This window comes from Poecilia reticulata, linkage group LG2 (assembly GCF_000633615.1).
Source record: "Poecilia reticulata strain Guanapo linkage group LG2, Guppy_female_1.0+MT, whole genome shotgun sequence".
NCBI classification, from domain to species: domain Eukaryota; kingdom Metazoa; phylum Chordata; class Actinopteri; order Cyprinodontiformes; family Poeciliidae; genus Poecilia; species Poecilia reticulata.
The window spans coordinates 36932471-36950181 of NC_024332.1; the positions used below are offsets into that span (position 1 = coordinate 36932471).

General features: G+C 35.9%; 1 protein-coding gene across 1 annotated transcript; it reads right to left on the minus strand.

Moving 5' to 3' along the window:
* Nucleotides 1–250: 250 nt before the first annotated feature.
* Nucleotides 251–13809, minus strand: LOC103460921 (pyridoxal kinase). Its single transcript, XM_008403239.2, has 11 exons — nucleotides 13552–13809; nucleotides 11912–11966; nucleotides 7091–7195; nucleotides 6166–6249; nucleotides 6048–6082; nucleotides 5844–5929; nucleotides 5715–5760; nucleotides 5002–5113; nucleotides 4165–4301; nucleotides 4006–4072; nucleotides 251–1321 (listed from the first exon to the last, which is right to left on the minus strand). The coding sequence occupies exons 1-11, from the start codon at nucleotides 13630–13632 to the stop codon at nucleotides 1185–1187; spliced, it is 945 nt and encodes a 314-aa protein (XP_008401461.1). The 5' UTR covers nucleotides 13633–13809; the 3' UTR covers nucleotides 251–1184.
* Between the last annotated feature and the right edge of the window lie 3902 nt (nucleotides 13810–17711).

Here is a 17711-nt window from a genome sequence, read left to right on the forward strand (position 1 = left end):
TAGTTTTAAACACAATCCTTTGCTAAGTTAGCTTAAGCGTCGTACTTTGAGCTGACGTCACGGCAAATAAACGGTCGATTTCATGCAGTACCTCGCGGACCACCAGGGGGCGGCTGCGGACCACCAGTTGCTTCATCATTTGAACACCTTATGGAAAAGCGACTTATTCAAACCTTTTGAATCGAAAAAAAGCATCTGAATTTGTGACATCATCGCAAAGTCACAAAACAATAAGAACAGAATTGACACCTTTTCAGTAAAAGATTAATCATTTATTGTCTGTTCATTAAATTGCTCTACAAATGAGCAACAATTAAAGGTTTGGCACTTGACTCTCTAACACTACGCGTAAGGTTCTGCTAAAACATTCATCATGACCATTATAATTTCTCGTCTCTAACCCTGCTAAGGCTATACACTGTGGTCTCTTGTACCGACTCTTTATGAGACGTGACAACAGAGTCAGAAACAAAAACAGCGATCACTTGTGAGTATCTTAAAGATTATCTGTGCAAACACCTCAATTTGAGATAGGACATGAATCTAACACACCTGCTAGTTCAAGAAAGCATTGCATAATTAAAAAAGATTAAAAACAACCGTCGTTTATATTAATTATTAACATGATCATCGTTAAAGTTACATTTTGTTTAAAATTAAACAAAGTCGAATTAACAGTGTTAGTAAAACTAGACCATGTTTGGGTTAGTTGCATAAGATGTTCAACATTTTGGAATCGCAAATCTGAGCAGTTTTCTAAGTTCATGATGTGATAATAGTTTACTGAATATCGTTACAAACAGGAGGCTGTTGTGCTTCTACGTATTTGTGACTAGTCCTGATGAGTCCAGACAGACAAGATGCATTTTCATGCAAACACTGGCTTTCTTTTCAGAAGAACTGGAATGAGTTGTGTTACAGAAAGGACTCACTTTTACTATTCTAAGACATTTTTTAACTCAGGTATTCTGTTTTTTTGTTAGAAGTGAGGGGCATCTACATGGACCGTAACAGTGAACACACGGCAGTGCAACCAGAGTGTTTACACACCACACATCCTGCTGAACTCTCAGAGGTTTTGTAAGGCAGAGACACGAATGCTGTCAGAGATGAGCGAGTCTGACGCGCATCCGGCTGAGCGACTGGAATCATACCAACGCTTGGTGAAATGCTTCACAGGTGGTCTACTGCTTTTGGTCCGGAGACTTGTCTAAGACGTTCGCTTCTACGACGATGGCAGGGTTCTCGATGTCCGCTTTGCTCTGGACCATCCGCAGCTCCAGCTGGGCCGGGCTGGGCTTCTTCCCAGGACCAGCCGTCTCTGCAGGACAGGCGGACACACGGTCAGGACTCAAGGACTGTTATCCTCACATCTGCATGTTTGTGGTACAAAATTCAGACTCAAGTCCCAGTTTAAGAAATCTAATAAAATAAAATGTACACAGACACGGGGGGTGAAACTCATTTTTGTTTTGGGCCAAATCAAGATCATAAATCCTCTTACAGGGCCGGTTGTGCCAGAATGTATTGGTAAAACCCGTTCACAAACTTAAAATACCAATTAATTCTTAAAATTAAATATTATTGAACATCTTTTCAGTCCTTCCAGGATTTCACAATTCTTTTTGTGAGTTTTTGCAAAAAAAAAAATCTAATTGTTTGTGGTTCTATTTTGGAAAGATTTGTGCTTATTTATATCAGTAAACGCAACTTTATTATTCGCTGACATTAGTTAAAGCTCAGGTAGCTGTTTAGTAGAAATCTGTTATAAACTACCAATTATGTATTAGTGCAAAAAAAGTGGAGGTATTTGTTGAATTTGTGTGAATTTCCATGATAATTTGCAAAAAACTGATTGATATAATTTGGCAGTAAACAGAAAAACTGCATTGATATGATTAATAAAATTATATTTAAGCCCAATTAGTGTTTAGTCTAGAATGTAGAGAGCCACATAAAAAGCTGTGGCAGGCTGGATTTGGCCCGCGGTCCTCGAGTTTGACACGTGACAAAGAGGATACATACATACTAAAAGAGAGTATATAAATATAAATTTTCACTGAAAACCTTTTGACTCTTTGTAGTTTTCATTTGCAAAATAATAAATCCATCTGGAGCTTTTTCACATTTTGTCACATCAAAACCAAAACCTTTAGCTGGATTTGTTTTTAAGAGACCAACATAAAATAGAGCATAACTGTGGAGTTAAAGGAAAATATTAACGTTTCACAATTAAAACTGGAAAATCATGATGTACATTTAAACTCTTTACTCAGATGCTCATTAAAATTCAGTGCAATTTGCTTTAGAAAGTCATAAAATTACATACAAAATAAGGTCATTTATTCTCAGTATCAATTATGACTTTGCAATTAATCTAAGAAGTATAAGGTGTTAATATTAGATAATGCAGATTAATCGTATTACCGATTGCGAGCTAAAAGCCTCTCTCATGTGGCGCGCTACACGGCCTTATACTGCGGTCAGCAATGCACAGAGTCGTAAATGTGAGTGAAAAGAAGCGCCGTTTTCAGCATCAAATTTCACTTTAAAAAAACACCATGATGGAAAAACCAAGTTTGGATGTTTGATACATACAGCAATGATAAATTATCCTCCAACCGAAGCTCAAGCAGCTCATAGTTATTTCTAAATTAAAGTCTGAAAATTTAAAATTACTTCTTGTAAACCTGAATATGAAAACATTTCCATGTGCACGTTTGGACATTTATAAGCAAATTATATGCAAGTTTTTGAAAACATTTAAAGCTTGCAAATAGGACTGTCGCAACAAGCAATAAATCATTTAATTGCAAGATAAATGAAAAAGAGCAAAATAATTTGTATTTGTACGATTTATAATTTTTTCTCCTACGAGAATTTTTTTTAAAATGGATAATAAAAGTCTTCAGTTTGGTGTTTTAGTCTCGACTAAAACTTTTTGTTTAAAGGACAACTTTGTTTACAGAGAATTCATAAATCACTTTATTTGCTCCTTCTGTTCTTTTGCTTATTTATTCTGGATATTTAAAATGTCTCCAGTTGCAGTGTTAAATGTTCATTAAAATGTAAAGTTTATCGATCTTTGAGGAAGCGTTCCTTCATTATTATGCCATTAACATGATGCTGCTTCAATATGGACTCAGAACAACAATATTTTAACTCCTGGGTCAATTTATCGTTCAGCAAAATGTGTTATTGTGACAGCAGACCTACTTACAAAGTTAAACACAGTGATTAGTCACAGCGCGATTAGTCTGGTTAAATATTTAATCGGTTGTATGAATGCAGTTGTTTTGGAGAATATTAGTGATCAAACGGTCAAATCAAGATTAAGAAACACTGAACAGGTCGGGAATAAAATCATGGAGAAGTTTAAAGCAGGATTACCTCATTAAAAAGTTATTAAAAAACAACAAAACATTCAAGTTTTGATAATCACTGTTCAATAGCTGCAAACTGACCAACTGGACAAACAGAGCATTGATCATAGCAAAGAGATCCAGAAACAAAAAGGGTACTGGATGTGATGGCAGCATCATGCTGTGGGAATCCTTTTCTTAAGCAGAGACAGAAAAGATTAGCTAAATTCAAGAGGTTAATTTCCATTCAGATTTCCAGACACATCCCATTCAAACCAACTAATGCTGAGACATTTTGCAAAGAAAAATGGGCAAAAATGTAATTCTCTAGATATACAAAGCTAATGTGCAGCTGTAACTTAAAGAAAAGTATTCACTCATATTCCAGAGAAAGAACTCCTTTAACACTCAGTTCTGTGCTACTCTATCACATAAAATCTCAATAAAAAAACTGAAGTTTGTATAATATAAATCAGAATCAAACACACAAACTACTAATTTGTCTAAAATTAACAGCACTACTGTTTCTTCTTCAACATTTAGAGCCAGTTGTATTTTACTGGAGTTAAAATAATCCCTGGCTTTGTTCAGGAAGCAGCTTGGAGACAAACAGAAAGCCTGAAGAAACAAAAACAAACCCTACCAACGGCGTAAGTGATGGTCCTCTTGATGACGTGGTGCATCACTGAAACCGTTTTTTCACAGGCAGTCTGAAGAGTCAAAGCACATCCGTGTTACACCAAGACGCTCTTTACTGGATGCAGTCAGGACTCAGGAGTATTTCACTGAAAACGATTGGTACCTTCAGGTCGTTGGGGTGATGGTGAGTCCAGGCGAGCAGCATGGCAGCAAACAGGTCGCCCGTCCCCACAAACACGGCGTTGACTTTAGGGATGTCCAGGCAGATCCTTTGATTGGTGCTGGTCCCATCGGGTTTCCCTGAGGAGGACACAGGGTTCTGATGAGCAACAACAAACCTGGAACAAGATCTTTAATGTATTGGGGTGGTAAACCATTCAGTGATTTATAAACTAACAGTATTTTAAAGCCTTTTCTCTGAGCTACAGGGAGCCAGTGTATAGGGACTTTAAAACTGGGGTGATGAGCTCAATCTTCCTAGTTTTAGTCAGAACACCAGCAGCTGCGTTTTGGGTCAGCTGCAGCTGGAGGACTGATTTAGACACTGTTGCAGTGATCAATGCAACTAAAGATAAACGCATGGATGAGTTTCTCTAGATCTCGCTGAGACATCAGTCCTCTAATGTTCTTCAGGTAGTAGAAGGCCGACTTCATGACTGCCTTTATGTGGCTCTGAAGGTTCAGGTCAGAGTCCATTCACTACTCCCAGATTTCAGGCCTGATTTCTGGTTTTTAGTTGTAATAAATGAAGCTGAGTGTTGATTCTGGTTCGTTCCTTTTTAGGTCCAAAGAAAATAACTTCAGTTTTCAGGCTGGAAGAAAACTGCAAACTAGCCGAAACACTGAGTTCCTTCAGATCGAGGCTAAAGTCCCCCACATGCTTAGACTTGACTTTGATTAGCAGTAAGTGGAACATTGATCAATATATTGTCAAAAATGTTCAGAACAAAATTTTCTTGTTGTGTTTTATGTGAAAGACAGAACTGATTAAAAACTTTACTTATTTTCTGGCTCCCCAGTGCCACCAGGAACTGGTCTCCCTGTCTAGAGGGCAGATCGGTGCTGGTGAGGACGACCGTGTCAGGACCCATTTCATGAAGCAAGTCCATCACCTGCAGGACAGAAACACAAATACAGCAAAGAGAAAATGCTGAGGACACTCAGAGTCAGGTAGTAACTAGCTACATTTACTCAGTCACATTTACTTTAGTAACTTTAATTTACTTTAAGGACTTGTTTTACTATACTGTACTTTTTACTTTTACTTCAGTAATTTTATTATGAAGTATTTCTACTCTTACTTGAGTAAAATCTCTGGATTTTCTACCCACTGAGTGAAAAACAAATGCGTTTTAACCAAAGATTCACCAGACTCAGACACTCACAGCTGCAGTTCTTGTTAAAATTTTATAAGTTTTTTATTGAAAGAAACTGAAACTCTGGAAAGGTTTTCTTTTACCCGATTTTGTTACTTATATGAATTATTGTCATTTTAGTTTTTAAAATACCAAAACCTCCATTAAACTGTATATTTTGTTCCTTCTGGTTATGTAAATTTTAAATATTAAATGACTGATAATTTGATAAGTTGCTCAGTACTTGAGTAAACATTTTACCAAATACTTTACTCTTAATTGAGTAATTTCTGGCTATTTTTTACCTTTTTATGTGAGTAAATATCTGTTGAAGTTGTGCTACTTTGAGGATTCTCACCTGAACAGCTTCGTCTTCTGTGTTTATTTTCCTCCCAGTTAACAATCTGATGGAGCAGAAAACCAGACGTCTCACTTAGGAAACGTGTGTCACCGTTTGCTCTGTGGTAACAGATTAAAATGAACTTACTCCGCTTCAAACTGGTTCGGGGTGAGAATATCCGACAAAGGCACTACTTTGTTCTTATAGACAGGCAGCAGGTTCTCTGGGACGTACTGACAAACACAAACAGAAAGTATTTTTAACAATCATCATTACATTTCACGGAGTTTGTCAGATTTCTTATATTTCAATGAAAAAAAGGAGCATGGACATTTGCTAAAGGCTTCGTACCATAGCACCTTGGTCTCCCATAACAGGATCACAAACTGAAATAAAGACAATATTTGTCATCAGGTAATAAAAAATAAAACATCAGTTTTACTGTTTTGAAGTGGAAAATGTTGCCCACCATACACCAGGCTGGGGTTTGCCTTCTTTAGCTCCTGGATGATGTCAACCACCACCTCCAGGAAGGACGTGTCTCTGCTGTACCCTTAGGGAAAAACACATAAAAAAATGTATTATGTCAATCTGACTGCTTTAAGCATTTATATGTTAAAGCTTAATATTTATACAGACTATAACTCAGCTGTTTGTCATCTACATAATAAGATGAAACAGTGGCGAAAGGAAAAGCGACAGAGAGCAACCATTTTACTACATACAAGGTGAATAAAAAAAAATAATAATAACTAGTAAAATTAAGCAAATTTGAAATTGCCAAATGACAATGTTCACTTCAAAAATGGCTAAAATAAACAAATTTTATCATCAGAAACATATATTATTGATGAGTAAAATCACGTTTTTAAGAGCTACTCCCATGCTAATGCACACAAAGGTTTATGAACTGTATCAGACGTTTAATTGGCAATCACTTTGCTTATCACTTTGCTGATAAGTTAATATCAGCAGTGTTTGCTGCAGAGATCAAGATAAAGTCATAGAGTGCCATAATCAGACTGCTTTTATCTGGTTTAAGTTTCTAAGATGATTTATTCAGAAACCACAAAAAGATTAGGCCAAGAAAAAATATTTACCACAAACATCAGATTAGTAGCTGGTAAAAGCATTTAAATTTAGCTTTTGCGCTCGCTGGAAATAAATACAGAGACGTGGCATTTGTTAAAACCACATTTATCTACAGCTAAAGCTGCAGGTTGTTTTGGTTATGCTCACCTGTCTTCCTGCAAAAACAACTCAAACTCAGATTTATGGAAAAAAAATGTCTGTTTCCACTGACATTTTCCTTCTACTGTTCCTTCCACTTTGCAATGATTAGCAGCTATAAACAAAAACACATTTTATGCTTCAAATTGTTATTTTAAACCCACCTGTGAGAATGTAATCGTACTGGTTCACTTTATTAAGCTTGATTCCGTCGTACAGCACATTCAGCTCCTCCGCGGTCAGCACCTGTCCCTTCCAGTGGGCGTAGCCTGAGCAGAGAGGTCAAAGGTCAGGTTGTTGTTTTAAGGAAGAAACAGCCTACAGCTGAAAAAATATCCAAAAACAAACTTATTTCTGTTTTTTTAGCCGAATGAGGCCTACAGGATTTGGTAAAAGCAGATGAAAACATTTTAATTGAGTGTCCTGCGTGTTTAGTCTTCCAGGGCCAAACGGGGCCTCAGCACCGACTGAATGGGAACGTTGTTGTCTGGAAACCAGTTCTGCTTTTCCTTTGTTTCCTGCTCACCCCTAACCTTCAACAAAACAGAAGAAGCTGTTCTGATTGCAAATGTTCGGGGACAAAACAGACACACAAAGACATGAACTTGGCATCCTGCACACGAAGCTCAACACTGAGCCAATAAATCAACTCTATAAGGAAACTCACAGCAAAACATGTGCTGTGCTTCACAATGTTTACACATACCATGAAGAACTGGACGCAAAGATCACAGCTCATTAGTTTACATGAAAGCTTCAAAACACGAGAGCTTCGTTTTTCCAAGGAACCGATGTTGATTTTACTTCAAGTAATTCCAATGTAAATGTCTCTAAATCCTTTGAAGGAAGCACATTCTCCACATATTTTAGCACATGCAGCTCAGAAAATAATCCCATCATCTCTGCATGTGTCCTTCTCGCTTCATCAGGCTTTTGTTTTCCTTCATGTGGCTCTGAGCAACGTTTTTACAGCCAAACTGGGTCCCGAAGGCACTAGATATCTGTGGGAAATGGAGAGCAATGCATTGTTCCCCACGAGGCTGCGCCGGTTAAAAGAAAAGAAAATGGTGGACCTTTGAAATGAAGAACTCCTCCTAAAACTATCTTTAAATTCCCTAAACTTAACTCCACCCTTTTTTTTCAGCTCGTGACACTAGTATTCAAAACCCAGGTGAAACCTGAAAAAATCTAATTCAGGCATGAACGCAAAAGAAAAATGTTAATCTGAACAGCCACAAATGTTTGATAGATGAAGAGTAGAGTTGAGTGGGGTTGTGTGAACTATTTATGAGCAGTCAACATATTACTTGCAGGGAAGTCAGAGAGATCCTTGTTTTAGAGAATCTGTAGCTGCGTTTCCATTACAAATGAGTGTAAACTTTGTAAATTTTCCAGTAAGGTCGAAGAAGAATAAAAAACACAATTTTCATTAAATAAGAAACGCAATTAGAATCACACGTTAATACGGAACAATGCTGCGAAATGATCCTCCAGTTAGTTCCTGTTGTCGTCTTCTTTGTGGTTTGTAAAACTGGCAACGTCTCGTTGTTGATCGGAAATAAACCAATTTTGATACAGAAACAAAATCATCTCATCGTAGCACCAAAACCTTTAATTGAAAAACCAGTTTGTTCGAAATTTCCATGCTTTCAATGAGCGAATTCCTTTTCAAAATGTTAAATTGTGCAATTATGTGGTCATTGTAAACAATTAGTATTTCAGTCAAGCTAACAGCAATTAATTAGCATAAATTGCTGTTAGCTTGACAGCAATTTAAGCTGAGACTTAAGCTTAAGACTAGTCTGAGAGGAATGCTAATTCTACTGTCGAACCTCACGAAAGGTTAATAAAATGCTGTTTTATGAATCTCAAACCACAGTCACTTTGTCTCGACTGGATATTAAATGATTATTTACATGGTAAAATGTTGTTAAACTCAAAATAATTAAACATATTAAGACATCCAATTTTATTGGTTCATACATGCCCTTACTTTTCTAAGTGCTTTACAAAAATGTGTTTAATATGCACATCATTAGCGGTGCACCGTCTCCAACCATAAATTTCCATGTATGATTGTCAGTTTCCGTTTAAAAAAACTACTCATGCAAATGTGATAATTTTCAAAGATAAAACATTTGCATATATCATTCCACCATGTTTTTATAGATTAAGTTGCTTTTAGACAAGAAGTATGCCTCTCACATAGTTATAAAATGTGCTGATTGTGATTTTATGTCAGTCTCATCCACAAATGATTGCAAAAATCATAACATGTTTTTTAAGATAATCCATATTCATAAAGTGTATGGATATTTTTATTTTGTGGTTTGCACAACTGGCAACATCTCGATCGGAAGTGAACCAATTTTGATACAGCCAAAAATCCTCTCCTTGTAGCACCAAAACGTTTGATTGAAAAACGAGCTTGTTCGAAATTTCCATGCTTTCATTGAGCAAATTTATTTTCGAAATGTTAAATTGTGCAATTATGTGGTCATTGTAAACAATTAGCATTTCAGTCAAGCTAACAGCAACTTAAAACCAGGCTGATGTTTCTTTTTTAGTCCTTTCCAACCAACACAAGGAATTCTGGAAATGATTTTTGTATCCAATCAGATCAGTTGTTTCTGTGTTTGGCTAGGTGTCTTTAAGTCATCTATGCTTAGACGAGTTATATTATATCAGATAATAAATCTAATCAAATATTTAATATATTGAATATTCATTGAACTCCGTTCCCGAACTGCACAGCATTCTGGGAGATGTAGGCAGAGGAAAGGCTTTGGATGCTTAACCTCTCACAGCTAGCTAACAAAATGTTGGTGGAATTAGCTACCTCTCTCTCTCTCTTCGGTTACCTAGCAACAACCTGCTGAGTAACTGGTGCAGCAGCAGTTTAAGGTTTTGCCACCATGAATCATAACTGCTTAAAAATAAAAGAACAACAGCGAGGAATGAAAACGAGATACAATAGGAAATGTCATGGCTCCAGTCTTGGCAGTAGTTCAGATATTTAAAACAAAAATCCTAATACATAACTATCAATATCCACTAATATACAACTCTTATATAGTATAAAAAAATGTTAAAATGAACTAGTAGAGTGGATTATAAAGCTGAACCAACTAAATGCTTCTGTTCTTTACCATTAATATGGACAAAATAAACTAACTTCAATGATTTGCTATAGAAAAGTGAATAAGCTGCAGAGATTCAGGTGACGAGGCGATTTGCACCTTTGAACCGACGTCCCAAGTCTAAACCTGGTCAATTCAGTCAACAATTTCTGATAATTCTCCGTCAGTGTGTATGCAGCTATAATCCACTTACGTTCTGAGAGAAGTTTTTCCCTTAATAAACAGCCGTTTGCTAAGATATTTCATGATTTTCTTTGATGGGATCAAATCTTGATGGGGTTTTATCATTTTTCAAAGTAAGGAGGAGGCGGTTCTGAGATGAACCATTAACTTTAACCCCTGACCCAGATCACTTCTTTAAAACAAACACGTCTTTGACAGTAAGACAGTAAAGATCAACTCTGCAGCAGACATTAATCATATATTTTGTCTAAACTTGTGGTTTTAAATCTAAAATAAAATAATGCATATATAGATTTCTACAGCTCTTTATGCATTTTCTAGGAAAAGATATGAATGGAAACAACCCAGGTTTTCTTAGAAAGTTGTATTTTTTTTTCATCCTTTATTATTGATCCTTCGTCTTTTTAAAATCTTTGAAAGGATTAAGATTTTGGTTTGGCCAGAAAACTGGTTTGCCTCCCTGAATAAAGAAAAGATGGACATAGCAGTCCAAACTAGTAAAAGACAAGTTAAGAAACTCCGCAAAAACATAACTTTAGCAGAGAATCGATTTTTACATGCGCTTTTGGGAGAGTAAGTTATGATTAAGATGGCTGGAGTCCCTCTCTTCAGTTGTCTGAACCACATTTTGACCCAGACAACAACAGGCTTCTGGGAAACAAGTGGGCTGCAGCCAAAAACCACTGAGTGGGACCGTCTAGACTTTCACGCAAAACACATTTTTGCTTGTTTTACTGTATTTAAGCAAACATGTCAGATCCTGTAAAGGAAAAAATAAAGCACAGCTTTGGAAAAGTATGAATGCCTCTTGAACCTTTTCACATCGCTGTCATGCAAAAAACAAAAAGTTGTATTTAATTCATTGGTATTTAAGTTGAAAACAAAAATATGAGTTGCATTTTCTTTAGCATGAAGGAAGAAGCTTACATTTGCTAGCAGATTCTCCCACCTGAGCTATTGTTCTTTGCAGCTTCTCCAGAGTTACAATTGACCTCTTAGTAGGTAATTTTTTTTCAACGAGAGCTGAACGCGTATAGAGAACAGATTAAGCACAGCCGGGGTAATTAGCTGACATCTGAAGGCAGATTGTTGTCCTGGATTTAATCTAGGGGAATCGGAATACCCAAGCACTCCACACTTTTCAGATTCGGAAACAAAAAAACTGAAACACTGAAAAAAGTGTGGATACTTTCCACTTTACATTCATGCCCAAATAAAACAGATTGAAGTTTGTAGTGACATAATGTGGAAAGGTTGAAGGAACATAAATACTTTTTCAAGGTACACAGTCAAATGTACTGTTCTGACATCTTAAATATATTTTTATTTATTATAAAAGGGACTAAAACAAAACAACAAAGACAAGCTGTAGTTTGTTCCCAAATGCTTAATGGCGTAAAGAATGAGCACTGAGGATTTGGTGAGTTTTAATCAGCATAGGATGGAGAATGAACTTAGCTAACGTCTTAGCTAACTTCTCCTTCTAATCATATGTGAAAAACCAAATCTGGAACAAAAAGGCCAACAGTAGCGACTGCACTGACATGCTGGCGCAAAATGAAGACAGAAAATAAAAAAGAGGGCGTAACTTGTTTGAACAGAAATGATTAATTCCCTGATGAAAGTCGCAAAGCGTCTCTGTGAAGGGAAGACAAAACCAACCTGTGTGATTGGAAAACTGCACAGAGTTGATGGAGTCCACTTCAAAGCCCAGCACCTGGAAAAACAGGAACGATGCAGCGGTGAGAGCGGAGAACAATAACACTGACCTGGATCGGTGTCTTAATTTCACTGAACTGTGAGAACAGTAAGCCTCAGGATCAAATTATGTTTCCTACAAAGAGGTAATTCCCAGAGAGGCAGTGAATGGAGAAGACTCAACACACAGCATTCAGTTGATTTAGACTTCTTTAAAGTTAAACATCATAGGGAAAATATTAGTTTTTAGCCACCATGGTGATACAGAATCCATCTGTTATCCCTTTCAAACTGTATTTAATAAATACAAATTATTAAATAATTTGTGATGGGCTGCAAGAAACTAAAGAGCTCAAAGACTTTAATGTTTCTAGAACCATATATGTCTTTTTTTCCCCTTATGTATGATTTTCCATAAGTAGTCAATATTATGTTTTATTATTTGAAATTGTTATTACCATTTCACTTCTTAATAGTTTTTAGAGCTATCTAGGGAAACATGCTGCAAATTAGCTCATAAGCACCATGATGCAAGCTATTTTATGTTAAATAAACATAATTAATTCAAAAAAATAATTTGCTTAAGAAACAAGAATAAAATATTTTCAGTCCAATTTAGCATTTATTAACTAAAATGTCAGGTTCAGCACCTAAAAGCTGCATCCAAAATATTAATTTCTGGCTTATATAGTTATATAGACTCTGAAGTCTATATAACTTCAGAGTGATTTGCAAGAGAACTCGTATTCCTTGATTTTTTCACATTTTGTCCAGTGAAGACTGAAAATTTAGATGTATTTTATTTGGATTTAAACAACAACAAAAACATGTCATAGGCTGTAAAAAACCTGAGACTAGGGAGAAGGCTCAGCTTGCACCAATACAACAATCGTAAACATGCAGCCAGAGCTGAGTAAATTCATGTGCTAAAACGGACTAGTCAAAGTCCACACCTAAATCTAATCAAGATTCTGTAGCAAGACTCAGGTCTTGCTACAGAGCCCTGTTGACAGGCAGTCTAAATCTAATGTGGCTGAGCTTGATCTGTTTTACAAGGAGGAAAAAGTAATAAATGTAGAGCTCTCTAGATATGGAAAGCTGGTTGAGATGTACCCAGAAATACTTGCTGCTGCCATGGCAACGAAAGGAATGACTCAGAGGGTGTAAAAATACGCACTCCACACTTTTCAGAGTTGTATTTGAAAAAACAAATTCTTAAAACAAAACAAAATAAACTACTTTGTGTTGGTCTGTCAGTTGAGATCTAAACAAAATTAAGTTTTAGAGGTTAATGCTTTTATCAGGTAATAATATACAAATTAATCTAACGTTAATAAATCACCTTTATCTTGAAGAGTCATTTGTCCTACATTAACTTTATAACATTAATTATAGTTGTAGGTGTCATACTGAGTAAAGGACCTGTCATAATTATAAAACCGGCCTGTGTTGTGCATTTGTTCAGTGCTTTAGTTCCGTGTTTAAAATCTAATTTGTCACGATAGTGTCTAACCAATTAAGTCTCCAGAGCTTTCTCTGGGTCTTTACACGACGCTTTCTCATTGTAAAACGGATATTTGAGCGCAGGGTGTATTTCCTCTTACCTGTAACGGAAACGTTGCCGACTTGTTCCCTACGTAACCCCTGACAACATGACTCTGGATAGACAAGACCCGACACTCCATTACCGTGGTTTAAAAACACCCGAGAGAGGCTGCGGACGGATTTCAACCTAAAACCAGCATTTAAAGCCGAGCGACACGCTGAAAGTTAGCAAATGAAGAGTCCACCATTGAAGGGCACAAGCCGCCGTAATGCTGCTGCTGCTGCTTGTGACAGTTTTTTTCTTCAGGCAGCTGAACGGACACCTAACGTGAGGAGTTCAATGAGTGGAAACAAAAGTGGGAGACGAGAGCTTCGAGGCAGAGAAGAGCTCTTCGAGCGGTAGTTCAGGGGATTTTCGAGTCGCAGTTGTGGTTAAAGGCTATATAAGCGGTTAATGTCTTACATGAGTTTTTAATTTGCATAAATCTAGACGGCTTATGAGACTTTAGCTTAAGACTAGTCTGAGAGGAATGCTAATTCTACTGCCGAACCTCACGAAAGGTTAATAAAATGCTGTTTTATGAATCTCAAACCACAGTCACTTTGTCTTGACTGGATATTAAATGTTTATTTACATGGTAAAATGTTGTTAAACTCAAAATAATTAAAACATATTACATCATCCCATTTTATTGGTTTATACATGCCCTTACTTTTCTAAATGCTTTACAAAAATGCATTTAACATACACACCATTAGCAGTGCACCACCTCCAACCATAAATTTCCATGTATGATTGTCAGTTTCCGTTTTAAAAAACCACTCGTGCAAATGTGATAATTTTCAAAGATAAAACATTTGCATATATCATTCCACCATGTTTTTATAGATTAAGTTGTTTTTAGACAAGAAGTATGCCTCTCACATAGTTATAAAATGTGCTGAATGTGATTTTATGTCAGTCTCATCCACAAATGATTGCAAAAATAGTAACAAAGTATATTTTTTAAGATAATCCATATTCATAAGCAAGATGAGTTTTGTATTCTTTGCATTTACACTGACTGTATGTACTTACACTTTGTGATAATTTCCAAGTAATAATAAACTCAATAAAGTTGCAGCCAGCATATTTCAGTGAGCAAGTAATGGCTGTTATGTAACCTCCTGCTATTTCTTCCTAAACAGGAATGCAGCAACCTGCAGAGAAACCTCAGTGTCAAACACGCAGTTGCTGTTTAGCAAGAAACTTTTGAAAAGCACACATAAAGAGCAAATAGCTCAAAAGTAAGAATAAAAGGTGGGATGAAAAACAGAAACATGCAGTGAGTTGTAAAAGTATTATTTACTTTTGTTAAATCAGGTTCTTCTTTGTAAAATAGCACAAGGTCAGTCAAATTGAATGAAACGAGTCTGTGAACATTAATTTTCAAGTTTTGCCAAAGATTCTCAGTTGGATTTTGGTCTCATTGTAGCTCCATAGTTCAAAACGTTCACTCTTTAAATCATTTCATCCTTCTTTCACATGTTTCTCTGACTCCTACATGGTTTGTGTGACTTATATGCATGTGTATACAACTGACAGTTATCCTGTAAATAGACTTTTCATGATTATTCCATAGATTAATGCTCTTTTCACCCATTTTGAAACTTTAGGTGAATAATGGCTATCCCTTACAGTTATACTATACTCTTTCCATTTTCAGTTTCACATTTTTGCAAGCCACTGTAAAAATATACATATATTTTTTTAATACAGTTGTACACCAAATAAAATGCTCATTTAAATCCTGTAGATGTTATGCAAGGACACATCGTAAAAACAAATGTAAAAAATTGTTTAACCTTGAATAATAAAAGTTCTTATTGTTTTTCTTAAACCCTAACATATTAATCTGATAGTAGATGTGCATTTAAAATGATGGCAATCAACAAAAAATGTCAGTAACCGCGTCTTCAACTTTTGGCTTCAACATCTGTCGTGTTATGTTTCTGTTGACCACTAGAGGGCACAGGCGAACAGAGGTACAATGAGCGTTTCAATGAAAAACTGTAATTTAACTAAAACTCACACAGAGCTCTAAGTGCACTGGAATATTTTTTATGTATGTTCATTTCAAGTTGATTACCATGATTTGAAGAAAAGAAACTAGTTTTATTTAAACAAGTCACCATCTTTAAAAGCAAGAAAGTGTTTTGGTCTTTGTCCTTTATTCAAACACTTAGCCATTGTATGAGTATAGCTGTGATTTCACAATTTCCACTTAAAAATAAACATTGAATCATATGAGGCTATTTAACCTGTTGAAAGAGTATATAAAAACAGTTGGGATATTAAAAAGGTAAAAGAAACCTGCAAGTTGTCAATGCTGAGTGTTCTGGACTTCTGATTGCTTTTCATCAGTGAGAGAAAGAATGGAGGCCTTGGTAGGAAATGGGGGAGACTTTAAAGACATGCAGGCGATCATGAATGACCCGAACACAAAGCTTTATGCCCCCGACACCTGGGTGAGGAGCACAGAGGCCACACAGAGCAAAGAGGGAGCCAGGTGGAGAAGCTGAAAGTTAATCATCAGCAGCATGCCTGCAGGGCAGCTGCAGCACAAAACCTTCACAGAGGCTTGTTAATAACATTTCCCTCACTGTGAACCAATAACTACTGTGTGTCAGTGTATTATTCTTATTCTAGATGCATCTCTGACGTTTATGTAAAACAGAAACGAAATTAAACTGCAAATTGCAACCGTTTTGGAAATAAATTATGTTTTTTTTTTGCAATATGAAAGACAGAATGATTCTATTATGGGCCTGTGCATCACAATCCAAGAAGATTGGAGGATTAAGGTTTATGACGACAGCGCAGAGAAATAATCCCTGTCAGTGTTAAGCAGTTACAGCATCCTCTACTGAGGGTCAGAAGAGGAAACGGGACCCAAAAACGCATTAATTTAATCAAAACAAGGCGAAAAACATGGAAAATAAATAACAAATACATTAAACTATAAACACAGACATTAAAAGTATTAATTTGCTTTATAGAAACAACTTTTGATGAGGCAAAATGTTGACTTTTAAACTGCAAAAATAAGAATTTTTAGTTAAAGTAACAAGTTTTCTTCTATAATGTCCATTTTATTTATTCAGGTTTTAAAAAGTTTGACTATATAAAAAAAAAGAATCTGTGACGAATGAGATGTATAGGAGAAGAAAAAAGTAATCTTTTGGTAAATAGAGGAGGTTGTTTTCTGTAAACAGTGTTACAACCACAACCTTGTAATCTGTTGTTATGTATGCATTTAAAGTAAAATCATATTTATCTTTTTTCCTTTTTAATTGTAACTTGCAAAAGCATCTTAATTTATTTAATATAAGGTAATCATGAAGAACTGGATGACAGTTTTATTATTAAGTTAGCTAAAATGTCTTTTTTTACAGTGACTATTCCATGTCAAATTCATTTTGAAAGATGAAGGAATGACAAAATCCAGTCTTCATGTTGTAAGACAGAATTCAATATTGGATACCATGTGTGTAAAAGAAAGAAAACACTATGTATTTGAACTTTTGGCAAATTAACTCAGTAAATTACTTGAGTAAATAATATTGTAAATCAGTTTGTCACAATGTTATCTTAGTATTTAGCTACACGAGATACTGAATCGTAGAATTGTTTGCATATGTGGCTAATAATACTTAGCCTGGCAGTGCTAATCTCATTGGTTTTTGACTTGCAACTGCAGTTTAATTCTACTGGGTGTTTTGTCAACTAATGATTCTAGTTTTGACTACCAGGAACAGCAGAAAAGATTCTGATGGTAGATGAGTTGAAATCCCGCAGGAATGGGAAAATCTGTCAACAAGACGATTATTAGTCATACACTCCGCAAATCTGGATTTAATGGAAGTGAAAAACCACAGATGAAAGAAAGCCATAAGCCATCTGAAACACACAGTAAGCATATCATAAATTGGGTCACTAAAGACACATTTCTTAACCAAGATTGAAAAAGCTGTAAAAGGTTGTGTAAAGTTGGATGAACCTACATACAGAGTTATTTTGGAACCTGTTAGAGTCCGCAAGACTTTAAACCAGATCAGAAACATGCTTATAGCAAGATCAATAAAATGGAATGGTTTGAATTAAAGAGTATTTGTGTACTCTTTAATTCAGTCTATAACTAAGTATAATAAATAATCTGCACCAACACTTGGAGATTAT